General features: G+C 37.2%; 1 protein-coding gene across 1 annotated transcript in view; it reads left to right on the forward strand.

Moving 5' to 3' along the window:
- The window catches only part of LOC131736972 (ceramide glucosyltransferase), a 38863-nt gene extending 16731 nt beyond the window's left edge, over nt 1-22132 (forward strand). The window contains exons 3-9 of the mRNA XM_059023118.1: nt 9114-9216; nt 11175-11276; nt 11537-11649; nt 12967-13145; nt 14876-14962; nt 15595-15784; nt 18725-22132. Of these exons, the coding sequence (XP_058879101.1) occupies nt 9114-9216; nt 11175-11276; nt 11537-11649; nt 12967-13145; nt 14876-14962; nt 15595-15784; nt 18725-18895 (945 nt within the window). The 3' untranslated portion in view covers nt 18896-22132. The remainder of the gene's footprint in view (nt 1-9113; nt 9217-11174; nt 11277-11536; nt 11650-12966; nt 13146-14875; nt 14963-15594; nt 15785-18724) is intronic.
- Nucleotides 22133-26933: the final 4801 nt, after the last annotated feature.

A 26933-nucleotide genomic window follows, 5' to 3' on the forward strand; every position in this document is an offset into this window, starting at 1 on the left:
TACACAGCAGGTGCCTAAAAACTAGCATTTTTTTCCAATTACTTACTGTTAATGTACATATTTCCAATTATACTGGTTGTAGGTTTAGTGCTAAGGTCCAAACACAAGATTGAAAGGAACATAAAATCATATAATGTACATAAATACCGGTACACAGAGATAACTGATGTTGGTCTAGGTAAATACAATAAAAAATAAAGGAAGGAAAAATATTTCAACTGAGGATTCACATTTATAAATCAAGATCTCCTTCATCGGAATCACACTGGTCAAGTTCAATTTCGGCTTCCGTTTTATCAACATTGTTGCAATTTCTGATCGGTGTAGGATAGATTTGCGGTACGACACGAACACCTGCCACCCTCACACTTGGACTACTTCCAGCCGCAGTTCACAATCTGCAAAATACTGTCCGGAGCTGGGTATTGTGTCATCCACACAACAGATAGTTAGTTAATTTCCCACCATCTTCCATCTGTACCCAACAGGTGAGGGTGCCAATATTTTTTGGCTCAGAGCGTCTCAGAATGGCCGCTTGGTAAGTAGCTGTACGGGCGTGTTGAAGGGCATCTGAGGTCGGTGGCATGCTCTGCTCTGCTCTGCAGGAGATGAGGAGACCAGATGGAAGACTTTTTATGTCGGGCCTCGTTCACATCTGATGATGATGGCTGGCCATAGAGATGACAGACAAACTTCTTTAATAAGGCAACGTTTTACTCTTTTGAGCATGAATTCAGGTCCAAGCTGCCTGAAGGCAGTAAGGAATACTGGATGTTTCATTGCGAGTTCAAATGCTTTCTTCTTACCTTTCCCATAGAAAGAACTTGTATCACAACCTGTGAAATGTGTGAAGTCCAATCAATGACTCGCAAATTTCGGGTCCGAGGGCTGATGTCACTTTCTGAAGATCAATAATTTGTGCTTGATTCTTTACTTCAGTTGCAAAATATATATTTGCATGAATTTTTGTTTGGAGCGAGGCAGCAGTAACAGCAATGTCAGTATCTGGACTGTGAATAATAATGTCCTTATAGTTAGCACTGGCATGGAGGAAAATTTGCATGTTGGCTTCCTCGTGGTCACACTTCAATTCCTCAGTGGCACTGACTGTCAACACTGATTCCACCACACAGAGCCGGTGACACTCCTCTCCATGAGTTACATATAAAGTAATGTCTTGTGTCAATGGTCGGAAGGTGGTGGCCGTCCAAACAGAGAACAGAAACTTAACCAGAACCTCTTTGTTTCAGACATCTGCCAAGAACTTCTTCCATTGATGCAGTGTTTTATGTTCTTTTTTGTGAATTTGAATGAGTTCTGTGCCATCCATTGCTCGCGGTAACCATTCAATATCTTTGATGTTAACGTCAACATACCGATCAGTAATGATGTCAACCCGATGGCCATACCATCAATGATGATGATATTACCATCTGGTACTGTGCTGCTGAGACAGTCAGTCACCACCTTTACTCTCCATGATTTCAAGGAGAGCAGCCTCATTGGTCTTTGCCAGAGCACCATCTGCACTTGCCAGTGGGAATGACACAGGTCCCAGTGAAAACGATAGAATGTCTCGCAGGTCTATATTTCTGGCCAATAATAAGCAGCCTTGCAAAGAGCTTGTTTGATGGTCTTTCCTTTTATCTGGTCTGTAAATGTTTTCAGGTTCTGCATTTTGATAGGCGAGAATATATTCTGAAAAGAGGAAACAAGGCGTTGAATTCCATCACGGCATGTTCTCCTTTGTCTTCAGCTATTACGATATCGTTCGTAACCTCTGCATTTGCGACTACACCAGGCGTTGTGCATACCAGTGCATCCTGGTCAGAATCAAACGGATTGATCGACTCGATGGTGGAGATAATGTTCATGATATCATTCTCATCCGGTCCTTGATCTGGTTTTATCTTGACATTTTGGATCACGCAGTTCAGGAGTCTTTCCTGCCATCATCTCGCATTGCCTTGCAGTAGCAGCTCTTTCATGCTGAGAAAGTATCCATTGATGAACTGCCCCACTGTTTAGCCTCATCCCGGTGAGGCCACCCTTAGTCTTTTGAATCTCGATTGAGGGTTTGTTCAGTTGCTTGATCACAGGCAATTGACGAGAATGGATGTGTGGTCGGTAGGCTGAGTATTTCCAGCCAATATGCTCGGACATGCCTGGCATAATTTAGTCCGATCATAAGCAAAAAATCATGACATCATCATTCTGATAGTAGCCAGGTGAATCTTCCAGTTACTCATGAGTGCCGCTGATGAACATGAGGAGGAGTTGTACCATATCAATATAGGAGATCCAAAAGGCAAATGTAGTGTTTTCTTCTGCACAAAAGTCTGATACTTTGTCACAAAACTGGTGAATTCATCTAAGGCAGATTGTTTGTTAAAGGCTGAAGATGTAAATGATGGTATCATGCTGTTAAACATCTGGATATATGCATGTTCCTCCACTGGTAATAACGAACCAAAGAATGCCTTAAGACGCAGACGCTGCAAACTTTCATACAAGTTTGTGTGCTCTCATGCTGTGATTTATAGTGATGGACACTCAATGCAGCATTGATTGATCCCAGAGCAACCACCTCAGACTCAATCGATGTATGTTGAAGCCCTCCATCACCCAATCTTTTACCAAGTACACTGAGGAATGTCATACAGGTGTGAAATTCTCCAAGACGTACCACCAAATGTCTTGCTGAAGGTATGGTTCCATGGGAACAGCAAGTGGATGTTTGAGGGAGCGAATTCCCTTGTGCAGAGGTTGTCTATCCATTGTCTGTGCAGACCCCTGGGTGTTATTTTGTAGCATGATTCCATTGGTGTGGTGCGTCGTGCCACAACCTGATAGTTTCCTCATCAAAGTCAATATTGTCCCAAACTAGTATGGTCTGAGTACTCTTTGAGTCCTGGAGGGATTTTCTCTGCACCCTCCAAAAGCTGCAACTCAGCAAGGCTTGTATCATACCTGACAACCGTGTCACACAATGCACAATGCCCTAATTTGCTGACTAAAGATAACAACTGGGAGGATCCAGTGAGATGACGAATTGTCAGCCCAAGACATAGGGACTTTGGTGTCTGCTTTAGACCTTTAGAAGTGAGGTACACATATCTTGGCCGAGAGACACTAGCTTCACAGTCATATCATCGGGTACGTCGACATAATTTGCCGGTGTGGGTTCATTTGTTGCTCCTACCATCCAAGCAAGAATGTTGTACAGTTCAATGGGAATAGCTGCCTTTGCAGAATCCACAGTAAAATCATTAGGTGTAGGTGGCCATGGAGCAGTGATGGCAGGAGTATTCTCCATGGCATTTCTCACCATTAGGGCAGCATTGAAAAGAGTCCTGGTTACATCAGCATCAGGAGTAGAGCTGTTGATGCTGGAGCTCCCTGTCTGGGCTGGAAGACAGGTGTATCAACATCAGCATCCTCCTCATTGGATGTTGTTTCTGTTTCTGTGCTCCTCTCTGATTTCGTACAGAATCTGCTGCGGAGTAGAGCACTGCTAGACACTGTTTTGCTGAAGACCAACTCACTAACATTCCAGCAATGTGGTGTGTGGAAAGTAAGCTGAGGATAATCCCGTTGAAGTCGATACTTTAGGCGGTAGTTGCTGCAAGTCAAGAGAAAATTGCATGGAATAGTGATTACTATAAAGACTGATTTAAATCTTGAAACTGGCATTCATAAATATGCTCGCATTCTCCTGTTTTTGTTGCTGTTGTGCTGTTTCTACCCAAATAAATTGATCACACACAAAAAAAGCCTCAGCTGAAATCTGATGCATCAGCACCTTCATTATCTTTCACCATTTATATGAAAATCTCCACAATGCGTAACACTTTCTGTTGTACAAGCAATTTATTTTCAATTACGTTTACACAGAACATTGTATATATCTCATGATGACTTTCATGGACACTGTAAAGACAAATGCAGTAAACACCGTCAGAATATGGATACATTTTAAAAATTAATTTTTTTTCACCTATCTTTATGCCAGTTAGACAAAACTTACACCTCTGCTGAAGCATCACCAGCTTCTCTCACAGATCTAGTCAAAAACCTTGTATAATCTTTTGAAGCAGCTCAAGTGCAACACCATCCTTTTCTTGGATGTGTATGAGGATGCTTTCATCCTTTTTCATCCATTTGGTGCTACTTGCATGTAGCCTATTTGTAATTAATGCATGCTCAGTAAGTACATATTGAAAGTGTTATGCTGAAACACCTGCCAAATTTTGTCGGCTTGCAATTACTAAAACTGTAACTTCACAACAGCAAGGTTTGCTTGGTTTCTTAGAGATTCTTAATTGCAAAAAAACATTTAAATACATGAATTTGCCTCTCTATACTCGGCAGTTGGTCCTTCAGTTTGCACCCACTTTTTATCAAAGTTAAACTTTAACAAACTAAACTAACAACTACCAAAGCCTATGAGTGAGACACAACATTTTGGACTATTGCTTCTGACATTAAAACACTAAATTGTTGTGCTGCTTTTAGAATTAAACGCTCTCCTATAGGTACCAACACTGACTCAGTGTTACTGAATAAGAAAGTGTACTGGTCCAGACTTTTCTATACTCAATGTGAGTATCATTTAGAATTTTGTTATTATACAGTTAAATAAACTGTTAATTGAAAAGCTTTATTTTTACAGTTGGTTTTTATTTATCAACATTGAAGTTTGTCAAACTCCTTCAATTAGGTCTTTGAAAATCATCAAAATGGTCCTTAAAGTCCTTGAAATTTGTATCACAAAAACTGTATGAACCCTATATTTACAACATCAGTTAAGCAGAGCTTGTATATGATTATTGCAGCTGAGGTATTATAAAATTAATATTATGTGAATTGGGCATACATGTAAAAGGTTTGAGTAACATTTCATTAGCCTAATGTGTGATTTACCAGGTTGATCTATGTGGTAAAATGACAAGTTGCAAGTGAAGTAATTTCTGATTTTTATTTATTTTTCTACAAAGTCAAGTTCAAATTTGTTTCTGAAAGTGGTTCAGAATTGCTCAGAATGCATCTGAGAGCATGTACAACCCCAGACCCCCAGCCAAAAAATTGTAGTTTGTCAAAATGATTCCACATAGTTCAGGGACCCGAGGCTCAGTGGGCATCCTCCAATCCCACGAGCCAATCAGCGTATTTTTTACACCCAGGAACTGGAGAGCAGATGTCCACAGGCTACCGGCCTCTGGAGGACAAAGACCAGCCCAGCAAATCTCCACCCCCATTGTTTTAAATCCTTAAAAGGAGTGGTGAACACCAACACACATTGTGTGTGTGTGTCTTTACTACGTTTTTTTATGGTAGAAAAATGCAGTAATTGTCATCACAATTGGCAGCGTTGAATGGCAGGGAGATCAGGGAGGCAAGATGTACCGGAGGTGGTAGACCAGTTCATAGTTTATTAAAAAGGCATGACAACAGTACAGTCTTTTTCAACTTTTTTTAAAATAGTCACTAATATCCCCCTCCTTCTAACGCTAACCAATGGCAGGTGGTCAGGATTGAGGTTCATTTGTGAAGCTGTTACTGCACCGGCGAAAGATAACATAGGGTTATTGGAGCTCACACAAAAAAAAAAAAAAAAAAAAAGGTAACCTTTTCACTTATTAATGCATGTCTATTTTAGTTTTTCGCTATTCCACATTTTCTGAAAGCAACTGTTCATTTTAACCATTTATTACACAACAGTACTCGCACACGTTTGGTCACCATCATAACTGTTGCATGAAACCGGAGTGTAATAATCCAGCACCTCTGCACTTAAGCATTTGTATATCAGCTGACAAGTGTTCCTTCTGATATCCCATCACGCCTTTCTTCTTAAAGGCGTACAGCCTCTATACATGAACCCCAAATATCTCTCACAAGCACCTAGGTACATATTTTTACGATATCGCAACAAAAGGAATACGCTTTTTTTTTTTTTTGTTTGATGAATATGTATAGCTATTTTGTACTATATATCACCTTACAGTACAATAATATGACAAAATGGACAATGATAATACCTGAAAATCTTAATATTTTTCATAAAGTAGCTGGCACAAATATAGTATTAGGCGGTGGATTGCTCCGATCGCCGGCTTATTTTGAAAACCCGGCATTCATTGTCACTATTTTTGCTTTGAAAATAAGATTATTTTTTTAGCAGTCTTAACGTTTTAGCCTCTCGAAGTGCTTAACACAGAAAACCCACCCCTTCAACTCTGACTAGTTAAATGTTTTGTCAAGACGTAACACAGCTGTCATTGGATTTCAATTTTTCTTTTTTCACCCAGCAACGTGCAAGTGATCTAGTCTGCTAGAAGCGCAATCAATCCTTATTGTTAAAGGCGCAGTAGCATCTGCAAGACGGGCGGATCGGGTTTTTTCAGCCGGGCAGTGAAAGCCACTTCACTGGGCAGCCCACCAGGCTGAAAAGGCCTGGGGAGAACCCTGCTGACCCTTGGTCTGGATAAAGGAGACATCCTGGTTATCCGGTTACATCAATAAAATAAGCACATAATAAACACTAGTTGTTGTGTGTGGGTTTTTTTTTTTTAAGCCCTCTATGCAGTACATTGCAGTTTCTATAAAAAAAAATTTAAAAAAGATATGAGCCACTTGCACTGTGACATCTGCCTTTTATCATTTGTGACACTAATAGTCCCTAATTTGATTAACCAGTTTTGAAGCTGTTTTAAGCTTTATTATGTTGAGGGTATTACATTTCCAAGTGTATTGTTTTCATGACGAGCCTCTTTGCTTGCTAACCCACAGTGCTCGTTAACTGGCAGAGGTGGGACTGAAACAATTGAAATGACAGTGTTCCTCATTGTTCTACCCTTCAGAGGTTCAGGGCAGGTCCCAGCCTAATAACTGGGATCTGACAAGAATTGATGGTTTTCATTGAGAAGTGCTTGATATATTTCAGTTCTGTTGCTTGTGCTGATAATGGCTTTCTGCAACAGGCTGCAGAGGGGGGTGGGGGCTGGGGGGCTGGGGGGCTGGGGGGCTGGGGGGAGAAGCACACGATGTATAAGAATCCAATAAAACTATTTCTGTGTGCTGAAATTGCTGCATTTTTATTATTTCAGATACTGTATATTCACTTTGTACAGTTGATTACAAAGAACAAGAAATTGTAAAAACATGAAGTGACATTTCTTTAAACTTTCTATGTCATGATGTAGTAATAGTTTACTGTAAACTAAAACGTGGATGCCGCCTACAACTGATGTTTTAGGGGAAAATCACATTCAGTTCAGGAAAGGCCCATCTTTGTATGTTTGTTTGTTTGTTTGTTTGTTTGCTTCCTCTTACAACATGCATGCGAGTCAGCAATCCCAAAGTGAACAAAGGCGCATATAAAGCATGAGCAGCTTTGTGGGACTTTAGATTCTAGACTGTTTTGGCATCCAACCCTGACAAACTTGTAGCTAGTTGGTTGTATCAATGCTGATAAAAAAAAAAGCAAGCATTGTGTATTATCTGGTGTGTCTTAAGCAAAGACTTGTGATCACTACAGACAGCAGGTTTGCTGGCCATGTTTGTCACAGTTCCTGTTTCTGTACAAGTGGCAGCTGTTACTGTGAGCATAGAGGAATTAAGTATTTCAAGGCCTTCCTATTGCCTGTTCTGTAATTTAATTTCCTAGGGCTAGCAATCTGGTGCTTGACGAAAGAGTTATTTTAGAACATGTGTACAAGCCCTCTGTAATGCAACATCTACAGTGCTGTAGTTTTACAGGGAGGTTATAAATGTTTTTTAAAATGACAGCGTCTGATCAACAAAGTTTCCATCAAAGCACTGATGTGATCTCCATACTCTGAAGAATTTTTCTGGCACTGTTCAGACTCATAACACAGGCTTCCAACTGTGAAGGCGGTTCATACTGTACTTGATTGTTTGACGCTTTTGCTATTACAGTAGTGTGTTCAAACAAACTTCCCGACTATAGGAGGACACCCACAGCTTCCGATTTGAATAGCGCAGTAGAACATGAAAATAACATTGGTCCATAAAATGCTTTATTGTTATATACTGGATTCGCACCTCTGACAAAGGAGACCAATGGTTTGTGTTTCCAACATACTGTTGGAAAAATGTCATTCATTGAAATAGAGTGCATCCATTGTCTGGAATAAAGCTGTGAAACTACCCAGCAGCTGATCTTGTAGATTGCTGTCACATTGCTGGTTTGACTTGACAGCAAACATTCCTATTCAGCAATCTCAACAGATTTGAACATTGAACTTCCTGGTTACAGTACAGAAGCATTGCTTGCCAAGAATATGACTCAATGATGACATACACAGGGATGTTAAGGTGATCCTGAAACACTGGAACATCTTTTGAATTGCATACCAGTACAGTAGTACATGCAACTTTTGAAAACTGCATTCAGTATTGCAGATCAAACCAAGTTTTTTAATTGCATGTTCTAGTCCATACGTAATCCTCACCCCAGTGTCTTCACTCCCTGCAATTTTCCACTACACTTTTAAGACCGAGAAAGCTGCTGAAGCTTATCCTTTGGACGACTGCATGAATGGAGGTTTTCATATGGGGATTGTGACTATAAAGCAATGTTTTATATTCATCACAAGTATAAGCTCAAAATTCTCACATTAGAATGCAAGATTTGTAGATAAAGTGACTGTCACAGTTTGATGTGACACCACTGTGAAAGCTTATAGTAGGACCACTCGCACTGCGCAGAAACATATACAAAACTCCTGGTTCACTTTGCAGACAACAAACACAAGATTGAAATGGTGCCACCAGAACTACTTTATTTGATGTTTGCTAATTGTGATGGTTTGGAAAACTTCCAAAATGAAGGGACTTGGTCAGAATGCTATATGGTAAGGGAAGATAAACCTTTTAAGATGACATTTTATTTTGTAGTTCTCTCTGACTGATAAGCCAGTTTGAGGGGCCCAGTTTCCAGAGAAGACACGGTCAATAAGCTTGGTCTGCAGAAAACAGATTTGTATTTTCTCATCTGCAAGTTGCAGGCTGTCAAACTTTGTCTACTATGCTAGCCTCTTGTTTCTTTCTGAGATTAATATCTTGTTTCCTTGTTCTGTTTTTACCAGTATGAAGTGCTCCTGTGTGTCCAAGACCATGATGATCCAGCCATCGATGTCTGTAAAAAGCTGCTGGGCAAATACCCAAATGTGGATGCCAGGCTATTTATAGGTAACAACTTGATGACATTTGCCCTTCTTGCTTTCTGTGCTAAACAGTGCACATGTATGTGGTGTTGGTGAAATGTGTAGTGTTAGTCACTAGCTGGAAGACTTGGTAGAGTGAACATCCCAATTTTATTTGATATGCCAGAAAGTGGACTACTGTTAAGATTTTCATTTCTAAATCGGTGTGTGGCTGCATAACAGGGCAGATCTGCATTTACCTGTATCAGGAATGTTTATGGAGTGTTCACTGTAACAAGACAATTTAGACGGGTTAGGATTAGTACGTGGCACACATGGTTTAACCACTCCAGATGTAAAAATGAAACCCCTTCCCAGGTACCAGATTTTGAAAAAAATAATAATGTTTTCAAACCTGTAATTGCTATAAAATGTTAACATATGATAAATGAAACACAAATAAATGACTTGAACTGTGTTTTTCATTAACCCTTTATGCTGCTGTGTACTATATACCCATATTCAATATAGAGATGAAAACTTTTTTTTTTTTCAATATAGATAAAAACGTTTTTAGTTTTTTTTTAACAATGAAAACAAAAATGCTGCTAATAACGATAATAATCAGTAAACAGTAATTATCAAATAAAAATCAAACACGTGTGCCAGTATCGACTTGCTCTGTGCCATTTATTGAAATGTTCAATACAACAGAACCCGGGGTTGCCTTCGCAACCACTGCACATATTTTTCTTGTGCCTTTTCTTTTGTTTTCATTTTCGTAGAAGACCCTGTATCTTTTTTACGGTGTCTGCTTCGCTTGCGTTGGAGGGATAGTCACAAATGTGTGTACACAGCTACTTTGCGCAGGCATTGTGATGGATCTGCCTGCCGCATTGCCTGTACCCAGCACTGTGTTTTGATAGTATTTCGTTACAGCACTGCCATTTCAAACCCAACAGCTTCCCGTTTGCAGCTGGCTTACCTGTAAAGCAGCTGCATGTTCTTCTGTTTGTACTGTTCTTGGCTCCACATCCTCTTCATCATAATCGCTGAGTGATAAGTCAGCATCACTGTCGCTGGTATCAAAATCCTCCGAACCAACTTCACTCCCGTTGTTCATTATAGAAATTCATTGCACATTGCCATGTTTAGCTTTCGCTAAAAACTATATGAACTATAACTAAACAAGTAAAACTAATAATAAATAAAAAAAATAATAATAATTTAAATCAATATATGTACTTGTAAAAGCTGAATGGCTTCCTGCAATATATCTCAGCCTTCTAAACGCCCACAGCTACAGACTGGAATTACTACATGTCACGCAATTGGATAAAAATGTCACCTGACCCTCCCCCAACTTTCATTGCACATTCTACAGTACTAGCACTGCTTTAGAGAATGAAACCTGAAACGCTAGACTGAGAAACCGAACATAGAATAGAATGGGAAACGTGACGTACGCACGTACGGCATGGTACTGTAAGTGGGTTTTCAATTGACAAACAAACTACCTCCCACTATACAAATCTTATATTTTCAGAGCAGTCAAGATTATTTGAAACCGCATCCAATCTGTACTTTGAACAATTCATTAATTTAACAGTTAATGGTAAACACCACGAGCGCTCTTGTCTATCTGCTGTTCAAAGAAAAGACAACATGGGGTTGACATTCAGTTTCTATTCCATAAGGCCAAGCATTGCACAGCTCTATATAATGCTGAATTAAACATGAAGGTCTATAAACACAGCACCCAACCTTCCATTATAGGAAAGTAAAAAGCATTTCTCTTTTAATCCAGTTTGCAAAGTATTGAAAATCAATTTGCATTCTGATGAGTAAATAATTAAACCCTTGTTGTCTTTTTACAGTACATCATATACCCATGTTGTGGTTATGTTCTGCATGACCTGTGCATTCCATTTCCTGCTGTCAATAAACTTATAGATGTATTGATCTTTGCCATGGCCAGTAGTAACCTCAGATTTGATTTTACAGGTGGTAAAAAAGTTGGCATTAACCCAAAAATAAACAACTTAATGCCAGGCTATGAAGTAGCCAAGTATGACCTGGTTTGGATCTGTGACAGTGGTATTCGAGGTAAGACTGATAATAACGTCTTAATAAATATTGTTCGTTTTTTGTGGTAAATCCATTTTAGTAAATAAATTAAATATAAAAATTAGAGGCTTCCGAGTAATGGACAAAAAATGTATATTTCTGATAAGTCTTGCCTTTGCAAATGCAATAGGGGGTGGGGGTGTATGAACAGGGCTGGAAATATGACTCCCATTGCATTGTGATCTGTACTTCCAAACAGACTTTTTAAAAGCAGTATTGTTGTTTTTACTATTTTGCAGTGAAACCAGACACTTTGACAGACATGGCCAATCAGATGACAGAAAAAGTGGGTCTTGTCCATGGGCTCCCATATGTAGCAGACAGACAAGGCTTTGCTGCCACTTTAGAACAGGTAATGGCGGTTTTAGATCAAGTTTAGCCATTCCACTTAGCCACAAGGCAACCAAGAAGCATTTAGCATACCTGTATTTCAAAGGTTTATGTGAGGTCATGCATGCATTCTTTTGAAATTCATTAGAAATGACAATATGCAGGTGTTTCTCTGTTACTTTGAATCGGTGTACAGTAGGAACAATAAAAATAATGCCACAAAGCGACAATGCAGAAGTTGACTGTTCTCATTGATTCTGTGGCAATCAATAAAATGCTGTCTTTCACAAATTAAAAACCTACCTCTCTTTACACAACATCACACACATAGGATTTGTCCATGCTGACTGTTCTGAGATTTTTAATAATTGACTTGGTCACTTTCAGTTTTTTAACAGAAAGGCTTACATTATACATGTACTTTATGCAGAGGAGGGGGTGTCATTCATAACCACATCCCTGAAGTGCAGATCCTGTCCCCAAGTGTTTCCTGGTTGTAGCCAGGGTATTTAGCAAATTCATTTACTAATGAATTGAATCAATTGCTGCTAAGTAATGTATTAAACATATATAATGAAGATTATTGCTTATAGAGACGTAAAACCAAGGTCCTGTTGTAAGTGACTGCAGCAGCAGATGTTTGATTCATAGTTCACCCCCCTAGTCTCTTAAGTCGCTTTGGATAAAAGTGTCTGCTAAATGATTCATAATAATAATAGAGAGTTGATCAATTAATACCTAGCCATCTCTATTAATGTAGTTAATGTAGTTTCCAGTGTCCCTGCCAAGAGGTTTGCAAACCAAGAATTCTGATGACTTTGATTTTATTGTTGATAATATCAAAACAGAATCTCACTCCTCTCTCTCTCTCTCTCTGGGACCTTCAATAAGATTCTTTTTTGCTATGTTTATCCCAGATTATATTAATTTTTTTTTAAATATCTCGTTCCTGTTTCTATTAAACAAAGCACATCCGGTCCACGGTTCCTTGTTGAACTGCTTAGCTCCTGCAAGCTTGGCAAAGTCTTATCATTCAAAATAGAACTACTTTCCACTTTCTATTTTTCCAGCTAAAGTTCATCTGCAAAGTTTGCATAGTGTATTTTATAATCCTTCAACAATAACACGAAACCTGCCAGATACACACATTGGGCTAAATTTTTAAAACAATTTGGTGTGGCAGTAATTGCATTTAAAAAAAACACAACAAAACCATTGGCATTCCAGTTCTTTATGAATGTCTATTGCATCTTCTTTACATTCAGCTGGAGCATTGAAGTGACTAAAATGGGTAGCTGTGGTTTAAATGAAGATACTAAAGCTGTGTTCTTTGCTCCAGGTGTATTTCGGCACATCTCACCCACGTTCCTATATCTCAGCTAATGTTACTGGCATTAAGTGTGTAACCGGAATGTCCTGCTTGATGAGGAAGGATGTGCTCGATCAAGCAGGGGGTCTCATTGCTTTCGCACAGTACATCGCAGAAGATTACTTTATGGCCAAAGCCATTGCTGACAGGTAGGAAGAGTTTAACAGCAATGTTATTATTTTCAATCCCTTTAGTAGAACGCCTTATGGTTCCACTCTGCTATCCACAATGATGTGTTACTATTATTCAAAAATTAATGTTTGAGAGGTCACTTATGAAGCAATGTGCAAAAACTTCAAATGGAGCTTTAAATTGTGTGAACAATCCAGATAATGCATGCTTACCATTTGTACAGATTGGAATTAAATAAGAGAACTCTGGCCTTTTTAAAATGTGTACTTGTGTAATCACCAAGAGAGATAAGGCTGCTGCAATAAAACCACATAACCATAAATGGTTCTCATACAAATCTAATAATGAATAATCTTCATCCCAAATGTGTCTTTTTTCATTTACAAGTAGTACCTAAAACCATGCATAGAAACAAGACTTTCTCATGCCACCCAACTCCACCCAAGGAACGAGTGGCTAACTGAGCCCCATTAACTTTTTATCTAACTTTTTATCCCCTGCAGTGTTTTTGCATCTAATTATGATTAAACTTCCTAGAACCTGAAGCGCTTTTTTTTTTTTTTTTTTTTTTTTTTAACTCATAATCTCTGATTTATGTGGAGGTTGCCTGTCAGTCTGTTTCACTGTCTGTATGTCACACGTGTATCTAGTGTTTCTGGTGTTCCGTAAATAAGTGATAGGTAAAGTTGTAAGAAAATGGTGAATTTTTTTATCAAGAAGTTGCAGCCACTGTGTATTAAAGTTGCAGTTTCGGTGCGGTCATAAATATAAACAGTTTACACGTATATGTACTTGCTTTCAAGATGGCAAAAAAAACTCCCCAAAAAAACATACACATAGATAACCAGAACATAAGTTCTTAAGACTCCCGCTTTATCACCATTTGAAATAAAATGTTTTAATTTAACAGCAAGTACAGTATTTGCATGACTGCCCACAGTCTTCTTTCCTGTTGCTGATCATAGCAACGGGAAAGAAGATCACTGATTGGCTAGAGAGGATGACAAGGCATACCAATCCCCCACTAGCAAAAGACAATGCGAGTGACATTTCCTTTTCTGTTTCAGTTTAGTTTGCAACAAAATGACATATAAATATAGAAACATTTTATAGTCATTTTAAACGTTGAGGCAACTATAAAAAATTGTGGTCTGTGTTAAGTTGCAGTTTCCGCAACAAATTCATGTCCCGCTATTTTCTTCCAGCCTTAGTGATAGTGTGTCTATGGTGGAGCATTGGTTGTTAACTAGTAATTTTTAAAATCTAACAGATTAACCTTTTTTGACCTATTTTCTTTTTTGTACCAACTATGTAGTGACCCTCATCAAAGATACATTACAATATTATGATCTGTTTTAAAAAAGGGTAATTCCATCTGAAGCTCTGAAGTTCACACACACAAAGCCAAATTTATGCAAGTGAAAGCACAAATTAACATTGATAATTTGTTTTAAATGTTCATATTTAATGGATCAATTCATAAGATGCAAAAATATTAAAGCTACTAAACACTTTTAGTACAGATATGTCATATTTTACATAATAAATACACATAGACTAAACTACTGTGCATTATACAGTTTGAGGAAGTTTGAGCTATTCAATTGAGCATCAGGGCACTTAAGAGGCTATTCTGGAGTAGCCGAAAAGGATTTTCCCAGTCCCTGATTAGCCAAACAATATATATTAAAGATGCATCTGTCTAATTCCAAAGTGAATGATTGAATGTTTCCTTGTTTACTTCTAGGGGGTGGAAATTTTCCATGGCAACACAAGTAGCAATGCAAAACTCTGGTTCCTACTCAATTTCTCAGTTCCAGTCACGAATGATCAGGTACATGTTTTTTCTTTTTATAGTATTAAGAGCCTGTTGGATTGACTATTTTAGTTTACTAGCGTACATTATCGTAACAATTGTAGGTCGTCCTGGATAAGGGCGTCTGCTAAGAAAGAAGTAATAAATAATAGTAATTATAGTTTGCTTTTATGCAATATTTTTGTATGTGAATAAAAATATGACTTTTCCTTTGAAAACAATTGTATATTACTTCTGCCAGGATTTTAATAAAAGGTGACTGTAATAAAAAAAAAAAAAAAGTACACATTTTGTAAAGCCTCCTGGATTAAAAATGAATAAATAAAACATTGAATGTACAATCCAAACATCTATATAAAGTGGTTAAAGCCTCCAGTAAAAAAAAAAAAAAAAAAATTAAACTTTCTAATTTTTTGGTAGCTTGTATCTGTTGCAACTGAATATTTAAGCACAATCCATATACAGCTTGGCTACATAAATAAATCCTGTCAGCTGTGTAAGCATTTTGTCCACACATCTCCATGTTTATCTGACACCATTACAAGGTATGTGTTTTTGTAATGTGGTCATCTAAAGGAAACATCAGTATGACAAAATGAGTTCCGTGTTTGTTACCTTTTCCAAACTGACTGTGTTCATTTTGGTTTCAGATGGGCCAAACTACGAATTAACATGCTTCCAGCCACGATTATCTGCGAGCCAATCTCAGAGTGTTTTGTGGCTAGCCTAATAATCGGCTGGGCAGCTCATTATATTTTCAGATGGGACATCATGGTGTTTTTCATGTGTCATTGCCTAGCCTGGTTTATATCAGATTACATCCAACTCCGAGGAGTCCAGGTAAGGAAACCTATGTAATTACAACAGCGTCATCTTCTTTAAGCTTGGCAGTGCCTGGCTTCTGCTTCCAGCAAGCTTGCAAGTCTTTCTGCTTAAAACTGCAAACAAGAAAGACACTCCTCAGCAAAATGTATAAATGCTGACACTGGACTTTGGTGTTTTTCCCTGTAACTCTGTAGGGAACACTTATAATTGTATTCCTAACTCTAGCAGAGCTCAAGACCTCCTTCTGTGACTCTGAAACTAGACTAGTACAGTAGATATTTTAATCCCTTTTATCTTAAAGGAATGTTTTAAAATCCATGTCTTACCTTGTACTATTATAACTGCCCCCTCCTATTTGAAATATGTAAATATTGCAAATACAATGTTATAGATGAGAGGTGGCTGCTGCTTCCTGGTACCTAATTACTTGTTGTAGTGCAAATGGTATAGCTGTATTCTAACCATGTGACCTACAGCAAAAGTACTGTACTAGCGTGTCACAGTTTATCTGAATTAACTTACTGTAAAATACATGAGTGAAGAAAAAAAGTGATATGCACAATTACATGGGAGGCAATAATAATGCCCAAAAAGCTAATCGAATTTAATAATTAATTTAAGAATTTGTTGGCAATCCTTGTAAAGTGAAACTACTGTACATAGGAAGGAAATCAATTACACAAACAAAAAAAGAGGTTAAAACTGTTCTGGGGTTGTGAAGACAGTGTAAAATGTTGATTGGCTAGATTTAAACCAAATAAGTGTATTGTGAAAACAGAGTGGTCTGCTGTATTGAAACTGCAGTTAGTTGCTTGCGACCCGTATCCCTCTACTGTAGTACTGAGTTTTCATTGACTCGATTCTGCTTATGTTCAGGTACTGAAGATCATTTGACCCTTAAAGTAATTTCTGAAAACTGTGGATGACCGGTCTTTCTGTTAGAGCCCCTACTATCTTAAAAATAGGCTTACATGCACACATTGTAATTTTCTAATGTTCTAGTGCCTCTCCATTACATTACATTACTAAATGATATTTTTGAATAATGTGTAATTGCAAAAATTCATAACATGGGGTCATTCTCTCTGTCCAGCCTTCAGAATTTCGCTGTGAATCAGTATGGCTACAGATACAATTTGTGAGATAAAACCGGTTTGAATACAAATAGATTGAGAATCTTTGCTACCAAGGAGGGAATATTGGAAGTGGTCTTTTCCAGCAGTGTTTGAATTAGTTGGATAGCAATTGTTTTGCATATTATGTCTGGTCCAGTAAATATAAGCAAAAGGGAGTTAAACATTAAAGCAATTGAATATTTAATGTAATTATTTTTTTTTGATACTGGATGAAAACGGGAGAAAAAAAAAACCTAGCTTCTTGTACATAGGATGCAATTGCTAACGCCCGGGACAACAAGATTTGTGTGAGGGACAGCAAGTTTTGCCGTTATACTTTGCCCGTCGGACAAGTAGTTTTTGTTAATTTTTCCTCTTCGTTTTGTTGCTAGAAAGACACTCCGGGTGTGTTTTTAGAGAGCCACGCAAGTTTTTGAAAACTGAATTGCGGAAGTCTAGCACCTACACACAAACATTTTAAAAAGTGTTTACGTCCCACCCCTATCACTTCTGATTGGCTAGCTGTGGGAAAAGCTGATCTTCTATTAGTTACAAAGAAACCTAGAAATGGCTGCCAAGAGAGCCTCTGGCAATGCACAGACTAATCTTTTAAATTTGTTGTATTTACTTTTTTTGTAAATTGGCAAATAAGTGATGCTGCTTTCTTAATGCATGAACCTGCCATTTAAATGAAGCGATCCAGTAAACTTAAACAACAAAACGCCATAGCTACTAAAGTATTAGCGGATTTAAAAAAATCGTGTTGTGTAATTTATAAAATTTATTTCTGAGTCAGCTTTGTGGTCAAAAAAAAAAGAAGTTTACTATTTAGAAGCATTTCAAGAAAACTTTCCCTGTCAAAACATGTAATAATGTTTTGTTCTTTCGATTTTAGTGTTGCTAACCCACTTTGCTATTTACAACATTTACATTTTTTGTTAGATTTAAACACTATTTAAAAAAAAAAAAAGATAATTACTACATTTGAACAGAAGCGATATACTGAAAGAACGTCAAGAAAAATCAGAATTCCACAAATCAGCAGTAATAGTTGGCAATGATTTTGTATCTGTGATGCAAAAAACTAAAACACCTGTACATCAGGAGCTGGATTCAGCTTATAGAGAGAGAGAGTGGGGGAAAAAAACAGACAGAAGCTATTTTTATATTTTAATAACTCTCAAGTATTGCTTATTATTGAACTCCTTAGAATGTTACTTAAATTTACTAGCAAATGTGTTCCAAACTGCACTGAAAGGAACATTTCCTTAAAGTATGTTATACATTTGTTGAGGTGAGGTGGGGTCACAGGGAACCTTTTGTGTATCTTGAAGAATTTAGTGAGCCTGTCAAGCTAAAAGGCTAGATTGGCCCCTGTTAATCAAATAAATTATTATTATTTAATAATAATAATAATAATAAATAATAATAATAATAGTAATAATAATAATAATAGTTGATTGATTGTGTTCACTGTTAAATAAAACCAAAATCCTACAAGTTATATTCTACTTTTGTGTGTGTGTTTTGTGCGACGTGGAGGCAGCAAGTAGATTTTTCTAGTATTTTATCCCTTGGACAACAAGTTCTTTTCAAAAATTGAACACCCCTGGGGATGAAATAAAGTATTATACAAATGTTCACACTTTTGATTGAACAAGGGTTGCTATATCTTCAATATTTTTATGGAATCTCAGTTTACAATGCATTTTATTAGGATTTAACTTGTACAGCACCATGAGGTGTTTTCCAGGAAATAAATCAGTGTTGTATTGTTAAGTTGGCATCAGCCTATTTTGTTGTTGATTTAACCCGTTGTTCCTTATTTCTTCTTCTATAGGGTGGATCTCCGTGCTTTTCCAAACTTGACTATGCAGTGGCGTGGTTCATCAGAGAATCCATGACGATACACATCTTTTTATCAGCCTTGTGGGACCCTACAATCAGCTGGAGGACGGGGCGCTACAGGTTACGCTGCGGAGGCACAGCTGAGGAAATCCTTGACGTATAACTGCAACAAAAACCTGGGACTATGTAAAAGGAGAAAAAAAAAATAAATGCAACAAATGCAAAAAATTATACATTATGTTTGTATGGGGGGGTGGGGGGGAGAAGAACCCTGAAAACTTTTAATGAATTCAACCTTTGATAGTTTTTACTTGTGTGTGTAAAAAGCGTTTATTATTTATTTGTGTGGCACTTGCAGCTAGCTTTTTTAAGACTGTAAATGTAGTTTCATCACCCCTAAAAAGGTAGGTGGGGGGACGGGACAACCAAGGAAAAAGGAACTGGGGAAAAAAGTAGACTTCAAACTGGTGTTTTATTGACTTTTATTTCACCCTTTCAGAATAAAGTGTTATCTAAACAAAAAATTGAAATCTGGTTTAAGAAGTTTGAAGAAATGTTGACATGGAAATCTATAAAAGGGATCTCATTCTACATAAAGTAGTAGGGCCGTCCTATTTACAAAATTGGCTCGGGCAGCAACATCAGAAAAGTATTAGTTGGTAAGCCCCTAATATTGTGATTTTAAAAAAGTGGATGGCTGGCAGTCCTAATTGGTTAATTGTGAAAAAGTGCTTGATGGTAAGCTTCCACGTCTTGTATATTTCTAACTTAATTGTGTAAGCAGGTTGCCGTATACTAAACCAGGCACTTCACACAAAACCTGCATGTCTACTGATGCATTTCCCCAAGTTCCTATTCTGAATAAAGTAGTTTTAGGCCTCGGGGCGGGGGTTCTGATGGGTTAATTTGTATATTTGGGGATTTTGGCAAGCAGTCAGGCTCTTCAGGAAAACAAATCTATTTCTGTGCTTGGTTGTCTTTTTGAAGTATTTTGTGGGGATATTAGTAAGGTGCTTTTAATGTCATTCAAAATAATTAACCCTGAGTTGATGGCTGGGATAAAAACACAGAAGTAAAGAAAATGGCGAACAGCCAATCATTGGCTCTTCTCTGTCCACAGTTAGTTACTTGCTGTATTATAGCTTTGGCTAAATAAATATAGAGGCTATGAATGAAACTGTTTTGATACGTGACATTTCATTTTAGGAAATCATTTCAATATTTTCGTACAAAAATATACCATAGTTCAGGAAGACTTTTTAAATGAATGTAATATTGCATGTAAATGAGTAAATGTGGACTAACTGTTTAATTTAAAGTAAGATTTTAAATACATGCCATAGTAGACGCCATACTAGTACACTTTCTCGTCATTACAGAACTCTTGCATTATCGACTATCAAATCAAGTCTGCTGTTATTTGCCGCCTTTGTGAATAGTCTTTGTACTGAGTATAATTTTGTATTCCACCTTGTGACGGTGGGAGAGGGCGGGGGGGGGGGGCGTTAGTAGGGACACTGTACCTCCTGTTTTCTCCCGTGACACATGTTTTGTGTGTATTTTATTGATGGCTGAAAAGATTGGAATGTTATACAGTGGGGAATTGGACTTTTTTTGTATACATTGTGTTTACTTAGGGTGAACAAGGTTGGGGATAAGACTGGAGCCTTTTGCAGCATCCTGATAATATTGGTCCTATAGTATGTCATAGTTGAGCCTTAATTGTGTTTTTAAAGACTTGATACAATTTCAGACTGGATGCAGTTACCTTAAGTGTCAAGCAGCTGTACAAGCATTCAATGCGTGTACATTGTAGAAATGACTTCTTAGACACTACTGAACCTGTTGAGCTTGTGTTACACACATTGAGTTCATCTGGGGCAAGCCGCTTTTAAACAAAGCAACCCGCCTTCAGTTTCAAAGTGAACAACCCAATCAAACTTGGTTAAGGAGAAGGTTCTCATGTAAGGTGTATATTTATGAATACATGTGTAAAAATGTGTGTGTTTTTGCAGATTATTTTTAATGCTTAGAACATGAATACACTGTATATGTAACCAGAACTCCTGTATTATATGCACATGCAGGTGGCTAGGCTATAGTTGCTAGTATATCTATGGACCAAGTCTTAACTGTTTATTAGCCTTATGACACACATGTAATTGGTTTGAAGGGCTGCTACGAATGTGAATAAAGGCTCCAGTGTTCTCAGTCTTCTGGCTGTTTTCACCAAATCGTATAATATCAAGATGAAGTGGATTGAACGGATTACAAAAGCAAACAACAACAAAATAAAAAGTCTAGTTGTGATCCACCATTCTTTAAAAAAATATATATATATTGTCTTGTGAAATATGTATAGTTGTGGATACTTTATTTGCAGTGTATTCATGAAGTTTGGTTGATACCATTGCAATCACTGCTCAAGTGAAGCCTAACTAGCTGTTATGTAGGCAGCTTTTTTTAATTATTTTTTTTGCCGAGCAGTGTAAACGAAAAAAGAAAATGCTGGACGAACTTCATTGTGTTTTTTCATGAAATTATTGTTTTGTAGATATGAATTCTTGACTGTTCTATATTGTATTCTGAAGCTGAATGCATAAGCCACAGCTGGAAACTGTGATTACAGAAAAAAATTAAAGCTTTATTGAAGTCATTCTTATTTTTTATTTATTTATTTTTTTGATGCAATGTGTTTGTTTGGATTTTGTTTACTACTTTAGAACAGCTGTTGGTTTTTTTGATGTGTCCATTTTTTGGGGGGGGGAGATACAGGTATAAATGATAGTGTACAGCTAAAATGTACAGCAGTAAAAACATTTAAACAAGTTATATAAAGAAATGACATATTGATCAAACTAAAACTAGTTCATCACAACAGCACACAACAAAATCAAACCAGCACATTGCACAAGTATTTGGCCTACCTTCCTCAAGGCTACAGTTAGGTATATGTATTCTAGGTATGTTTCTGTTTTGTACTAGGATTAAACCCACACCATCTGTCAATAGGCAGTATTTTCTACAGGGTGAAACCATAAAACCTTTTAAAAGTATTATTTTCTTATCTGGTAAACTAATTTGTTTTCCTAGTTTCCACAGCATCAGTACTACAGCTATGGCCAGCACTTTTGCATCACCCTATAGAATTAACTAATTTTGCTTCATAAAGTCTAATGAAACCTGCTGAATAATGTTACGTTAACATAGTGAATTGCATAGCGTTTTGTAGGTTTCAATATACTTAACAAAAAAACTGATAAATTGAAAAATGTGACATGTCAAAATCTAACATGAAATACTGTACTACTATTCTGGCTTCTGGTAGACTTTTTATGCTATCATGTAGTTTCTTTGATTACACAATGTTAAATAAAATAACTAAATTATGTTCATGGTGTGTGGGTGGTGTGTTGTGTTTTTTTTTTTTTTTAATTCTCAATCCTAAAATTCTAGGTGATGCAAAACATTTAGCCATAGCTGTCGCCCAAAGAATTCTGTCCCGTAAACATACAGTATATATACAAAGTATAATTAAGTACAACTTCTGATATTAACAGAAAATGCAAGATATTCCACTCAAAACAGAAATACGCTTTTAACAAAGTCTGAAAAAAAGGAAAAGTTGCCCCTACCATGAAAAAAACCTTGCGTAGCAGTATGTAATAATGTGACAACACGACTAACCATCTGTGCATAATACAGTACTGCCATTTGAAATGATACAGTGAAACTGAAAGGAGACCGGTTTTATACCAAACTCACTAACATTTAGTGATTTGGTAAAATGCACAAATACATGGTTGCAAACAGAATCTAATTTGTAATTGTATTTAACTGGATTCATGTTTGGGGGGGAAAAAGCACTTGTAGCAGACTACAACAAAGGAAGTGGCTACAGAGCAGTAGCAAAGAAACCTGGAATACCAAAATCCATGATAAGAGCAATAATCAAGAAGTACCACAGAACACATTCAACTGAAACGCTTGAAAGGTGGCATCCAGTTACTGGCATAGCAGGTAGGAGCATCATCCGAGCAGCTAAAAAAACTCCAAGATTAACAGCCAAGGATTTAAAGAAACATTTCGAAGCAACAGGCTATATTACACAAAAGAACCGTACAAAGACCTGAACACAGAACAGTTGTGTGCATATAGACATCCCTGAAAAAACACTCTTAAAACATGAACATTCAATGTAAAGCATTCTTCAACAAACTTCTCTGGTCAGATGAGACTAAAATATAACTTTCCTCCAAAAAATGGACCACAGTATGTTTGGAAAGAAAAGAGGAAAGCCTTCAATGAAGAAAACCTTATACCTACAGTTAAATATGGTTTGATCAAGATCTGTTTTAGCAGTTTGGGGATTAGAGACGTTCATGTGATTAAAGATTGAATGAATGCCGCCATGTATCAAAACATTCTACAAAGTACAATGATACCAGCTCCTAGTAGGCTGATTGGCAACTTCTAACACGGCAATGACCCAAAGCATACGGCTAAGTCAACTCTGGAGTTCCTGAAGATCTCAATCCAATAGAAATGCTTTGGACCCATCTGAAAAAAGCTGCAGCCAAGCATTGTGAATCCAATCTGTCTGAGCTGAAGAAAATATGTAAGACAAAATGGGCCCAGATTTCACCAACAAGATCTAACATACTGGTTAAGAATTATCATAAATGTCTGAAAGATGCAAAAGGAGGGCACACAGAATACTAATACGGGTGCCAGTACTTTTGTCGTGAATGAATCCTTAAAATGTTTTTTGTTTTTAATAAAGATTATTTGTTAAATTACTAGCAGTTGTGTATTTTGCTTTTTGTTATATTAAAAAGTGGTTAAAGCTTACTAACTGCTTGTCCTTAATCTATTACCTTGAATTGTGGTACAATAAGCATAGGTTCACAATATTTTTGTCTGTGACTGTATTTATAATATATCTTTATTTTCTGTTCAATTTTTTACGATTATCACTGGTTAGATTTTTTTTCTGCAACCAGGGGGTAATGGTTGGACAGAAGGATTGTTGGGTTACTTTCAAATGTGACATTGCTTGGTGACCCGGATTGCTGTAAGTTAATGTTTTACTTTGTTTTGTTAAAAGTGAAGCAATGTGTTATGCTAGAAGGCCCCAAAAAAGATATTATAGAAAAACCTATTAGTAAATACATATGACAAAATAACTTAGTTTATCTGCATGTGCTGTTGACCGCACAGCATCTACCATGCCTGAATTCACAATTGAGCAACAACCTAAGTAAAAGCCATAAACCCCAAAAAGTCTGGTTTCACAGACCCAGATTAGCACTAATGTTGAACTAAGCATAGACCAAGATTAGTGATAACCTAGGTCTGAAACCAGCTCTCAATGCTAAAGTGGCAGAAATACAAGGTACAAACTATGCAGGGTACAGTGGCTCTCAAAAGTATTCACCCCCCTTGGACTTTTCCACATTTTATTGTGTTACAACATGGAATCAAAATTGATTTAATTAGGAGTTTTTGCCACTGATCAACACAAAAAAGTCCATAATGTCAAAGTGAAAAATAAAATCTACAAAATTAATTACAATTAATTACAAATACAAAACAGAAAATAATTGATTGCATAAGTATACACCCCCTTGAGTCAATATTTGGTAGAGGCACCTTTGGCAGCAATTACAGCCATGAGTCTATTTGGATAAGTCTCTACCAGCTTTGCACATCTGGACACTACAATTTTTGCCCATTCTTCTTTGCAAAATTGCTCAAGCTCCGTCAAGTTGGATGGGGACCTTTGGTGAACAGCAATTGTCAACTCTTTCCACATATTCTCAAATGGATTGAGGTCCGGGCTTTGACTGGGCCACTCCAGGACATTGACCTTTTTGTTTTTAAGCCACTCCAGTGTGGCTTTGGCTGTATGTTTGGGGTCATTGTCCTTCTGGAAGATGAATCTTCTCCCAAGTCCCAGGTCTCTTGCAGACTTCAGCAGGTTTTCCTCCAGGATTTCTCTGTACTTTGCTGCATTCATTTTGCCCTCTATCTTCACAAGCTTTCCAAGCCCTGACACAGAGAAGCATCCCCATAGCATGATGCTGCCACCACCATGCTTCACGGTAGGGATGGTGTTCTCAGGATGATGTGCGGTGTTAGGCTTGTGCCAAACATAGCGCTTAGCATTGAGGCCAAAAAGCTCTATTTTGGTCTCATCAGACCATAGAATCTTCTTTCACTTGGTCTCAGAGTCTCCCACATGCATTCTGGCAAACTTTAGCCGAGATTTGATGTGAGTTTTTTTCAACAATGGCTTTCTTTTTGCCACTCTCCCATAAAGGCCAGTTTTGTGAAGCACCCGGGCTATTGTTGCCATATGCACAGTGTCTCCCAGCTCAGCCGTGGAAGACGGTAACTCCTTTAGAGTTGCCATAGGACTCTTGGTGGCCTCCCTGACAAGTGCCCTTCTCGCTCAGATACTCAGTTTTTGAGGACAGCCTGTTCTAGACAGATTCACAGTTGTGCCATATTCTCTCAATTTCTTAATAATGGACTTTACTGTGCTCCGGGGGATATTCAATGCCTTGGAAATGTTCTTATATCCTACCCCTGATTGGTACTTTTAAAGAACCTTATTCCGGATTTGCTTTGAATGTTCCTTTGTCTTCATGATGTAGTTTTTGTTAGGAAATGTACAAACCAACTGTGGGACCTCCCGGAGACAGGTATATTTAACCTGAAATCATGTGAAACACCTTAATTGCACACAGGTGGACTCCATTCAACTAATTATGTGACTTCTAAAGGCAATTGGTTGCACCATAGCTTATTTAGGTGTGTCATAGCAAAGGGGGTGAATACTTATGCAATCAATTATTTACTGTTTTATATTTGTAATTAATTTAGAACAATTTGTAGATTTTATTTTTCACTTTGGCATTATGGACTTTTTTGTGTTGATCAGTGGCAAAAACTCCTAATTAAATCCATTTTGATTCCATGTTGTAACACAATAAAATGTGGAAAAGTCCAAGGGGGGTGAATACTTTTGAGAGCCACTGTACATTTACAACAAAATAAGTGTTGATGCTTTTGTCAAACTTTTAAAAAACTGCAGTACTTCTAACCACAGGAAAAATGGAGTTTAAGAAGTAGTTTAAAAATATTGTTATCTACATATTGCAATAAAAGTTGTTTTGTCAAGGCCAGAGGTTTTGTAAATAAATAATATTAAACTAGGAACATGTTTTTTTAAGTTTTTATTATTTATTTCTTAGCAGACACCCTTATCCAGGGCGACTTACAATTGTTACAAGATATCACATTATTTTTACATACAATTACATTATTTGTACATACAATTACACATTTATACAGCTGGGTTTTTACTGGAGCAATCTAGGTAAAGTACCTTGCTCAAGGGTACTGCCGCAGTGCCCCCCACCTGGGATTGAACCCACGACCCTCCGGTCAAGAGTCCAGAGTCCTAACCACTACTCCACATTATAAAAGTTTATCATAGTAAGCATTGCAAAGCGTAATAAAGCATAGTAAAGCACAGCAGTGTACTAAAGCATGTTAATGCATAAGTTAAGCATTGAAAATCACAGAGAGGTATGTTTACGCATTTTAAAAAGCATGGCAAACTATGGCAATGGATGGGAAAACTGCTAAATGACCATGCAAACCTATCGTGGTAAACTTTTATAACGGTTCATGTCACTTTGTCAGGAAATTACAGTACTTAAAAAAATGAGTACTGTAATTTCATAGTTTTTTTTATTACTACTTCCAGTAATTGCTACAAAAAATATACTTTTACCATCTATCTTATAGGAAAATGTACACAATTTAAGTGATGATAATTCATATTAGGAAAAGACTTACTGGATAAAGGGGAAACAGTAAAAAAGTACAAGTATATAACTTAAGATATAGGTTTTCTTTTCATATACTACATGATTAAGTATTCCAGATTAAGTATTCCTATAATTTATTGTAGGCTAATGCAAATGCATTGGAGATGTATGGTTTTTTTTTTCGTTTTTTTTTAATTATTATTATTATTATTATTATTTAAACGTATTCCCAGGGTTGGGCTGGGCAGCCACTAAAGCTACCAAACCAAAAATAAGCAACTCATACATCTCATTTAGGGACTTGTACTACAAAGATTGTAGCCTTTAGTTGTTAATTATTCAGGTTGTCATTAGACTTGA

This window comes from Acipenser ruthenus, chromosome 1 (genome assembly GCF_902713425.1).
Source record: "Acipenser ruthenus chromosome 1, fAciRut3.2 maternal haplotype, whole genome shotgun sequence".
NCBI classification, from domain to species: Eukaryota; Metazoa; Chordata; class Actinopteri; order Acipenseriformes; family Acipenseridae; genus Acipenser; species Acipenser ruthenus.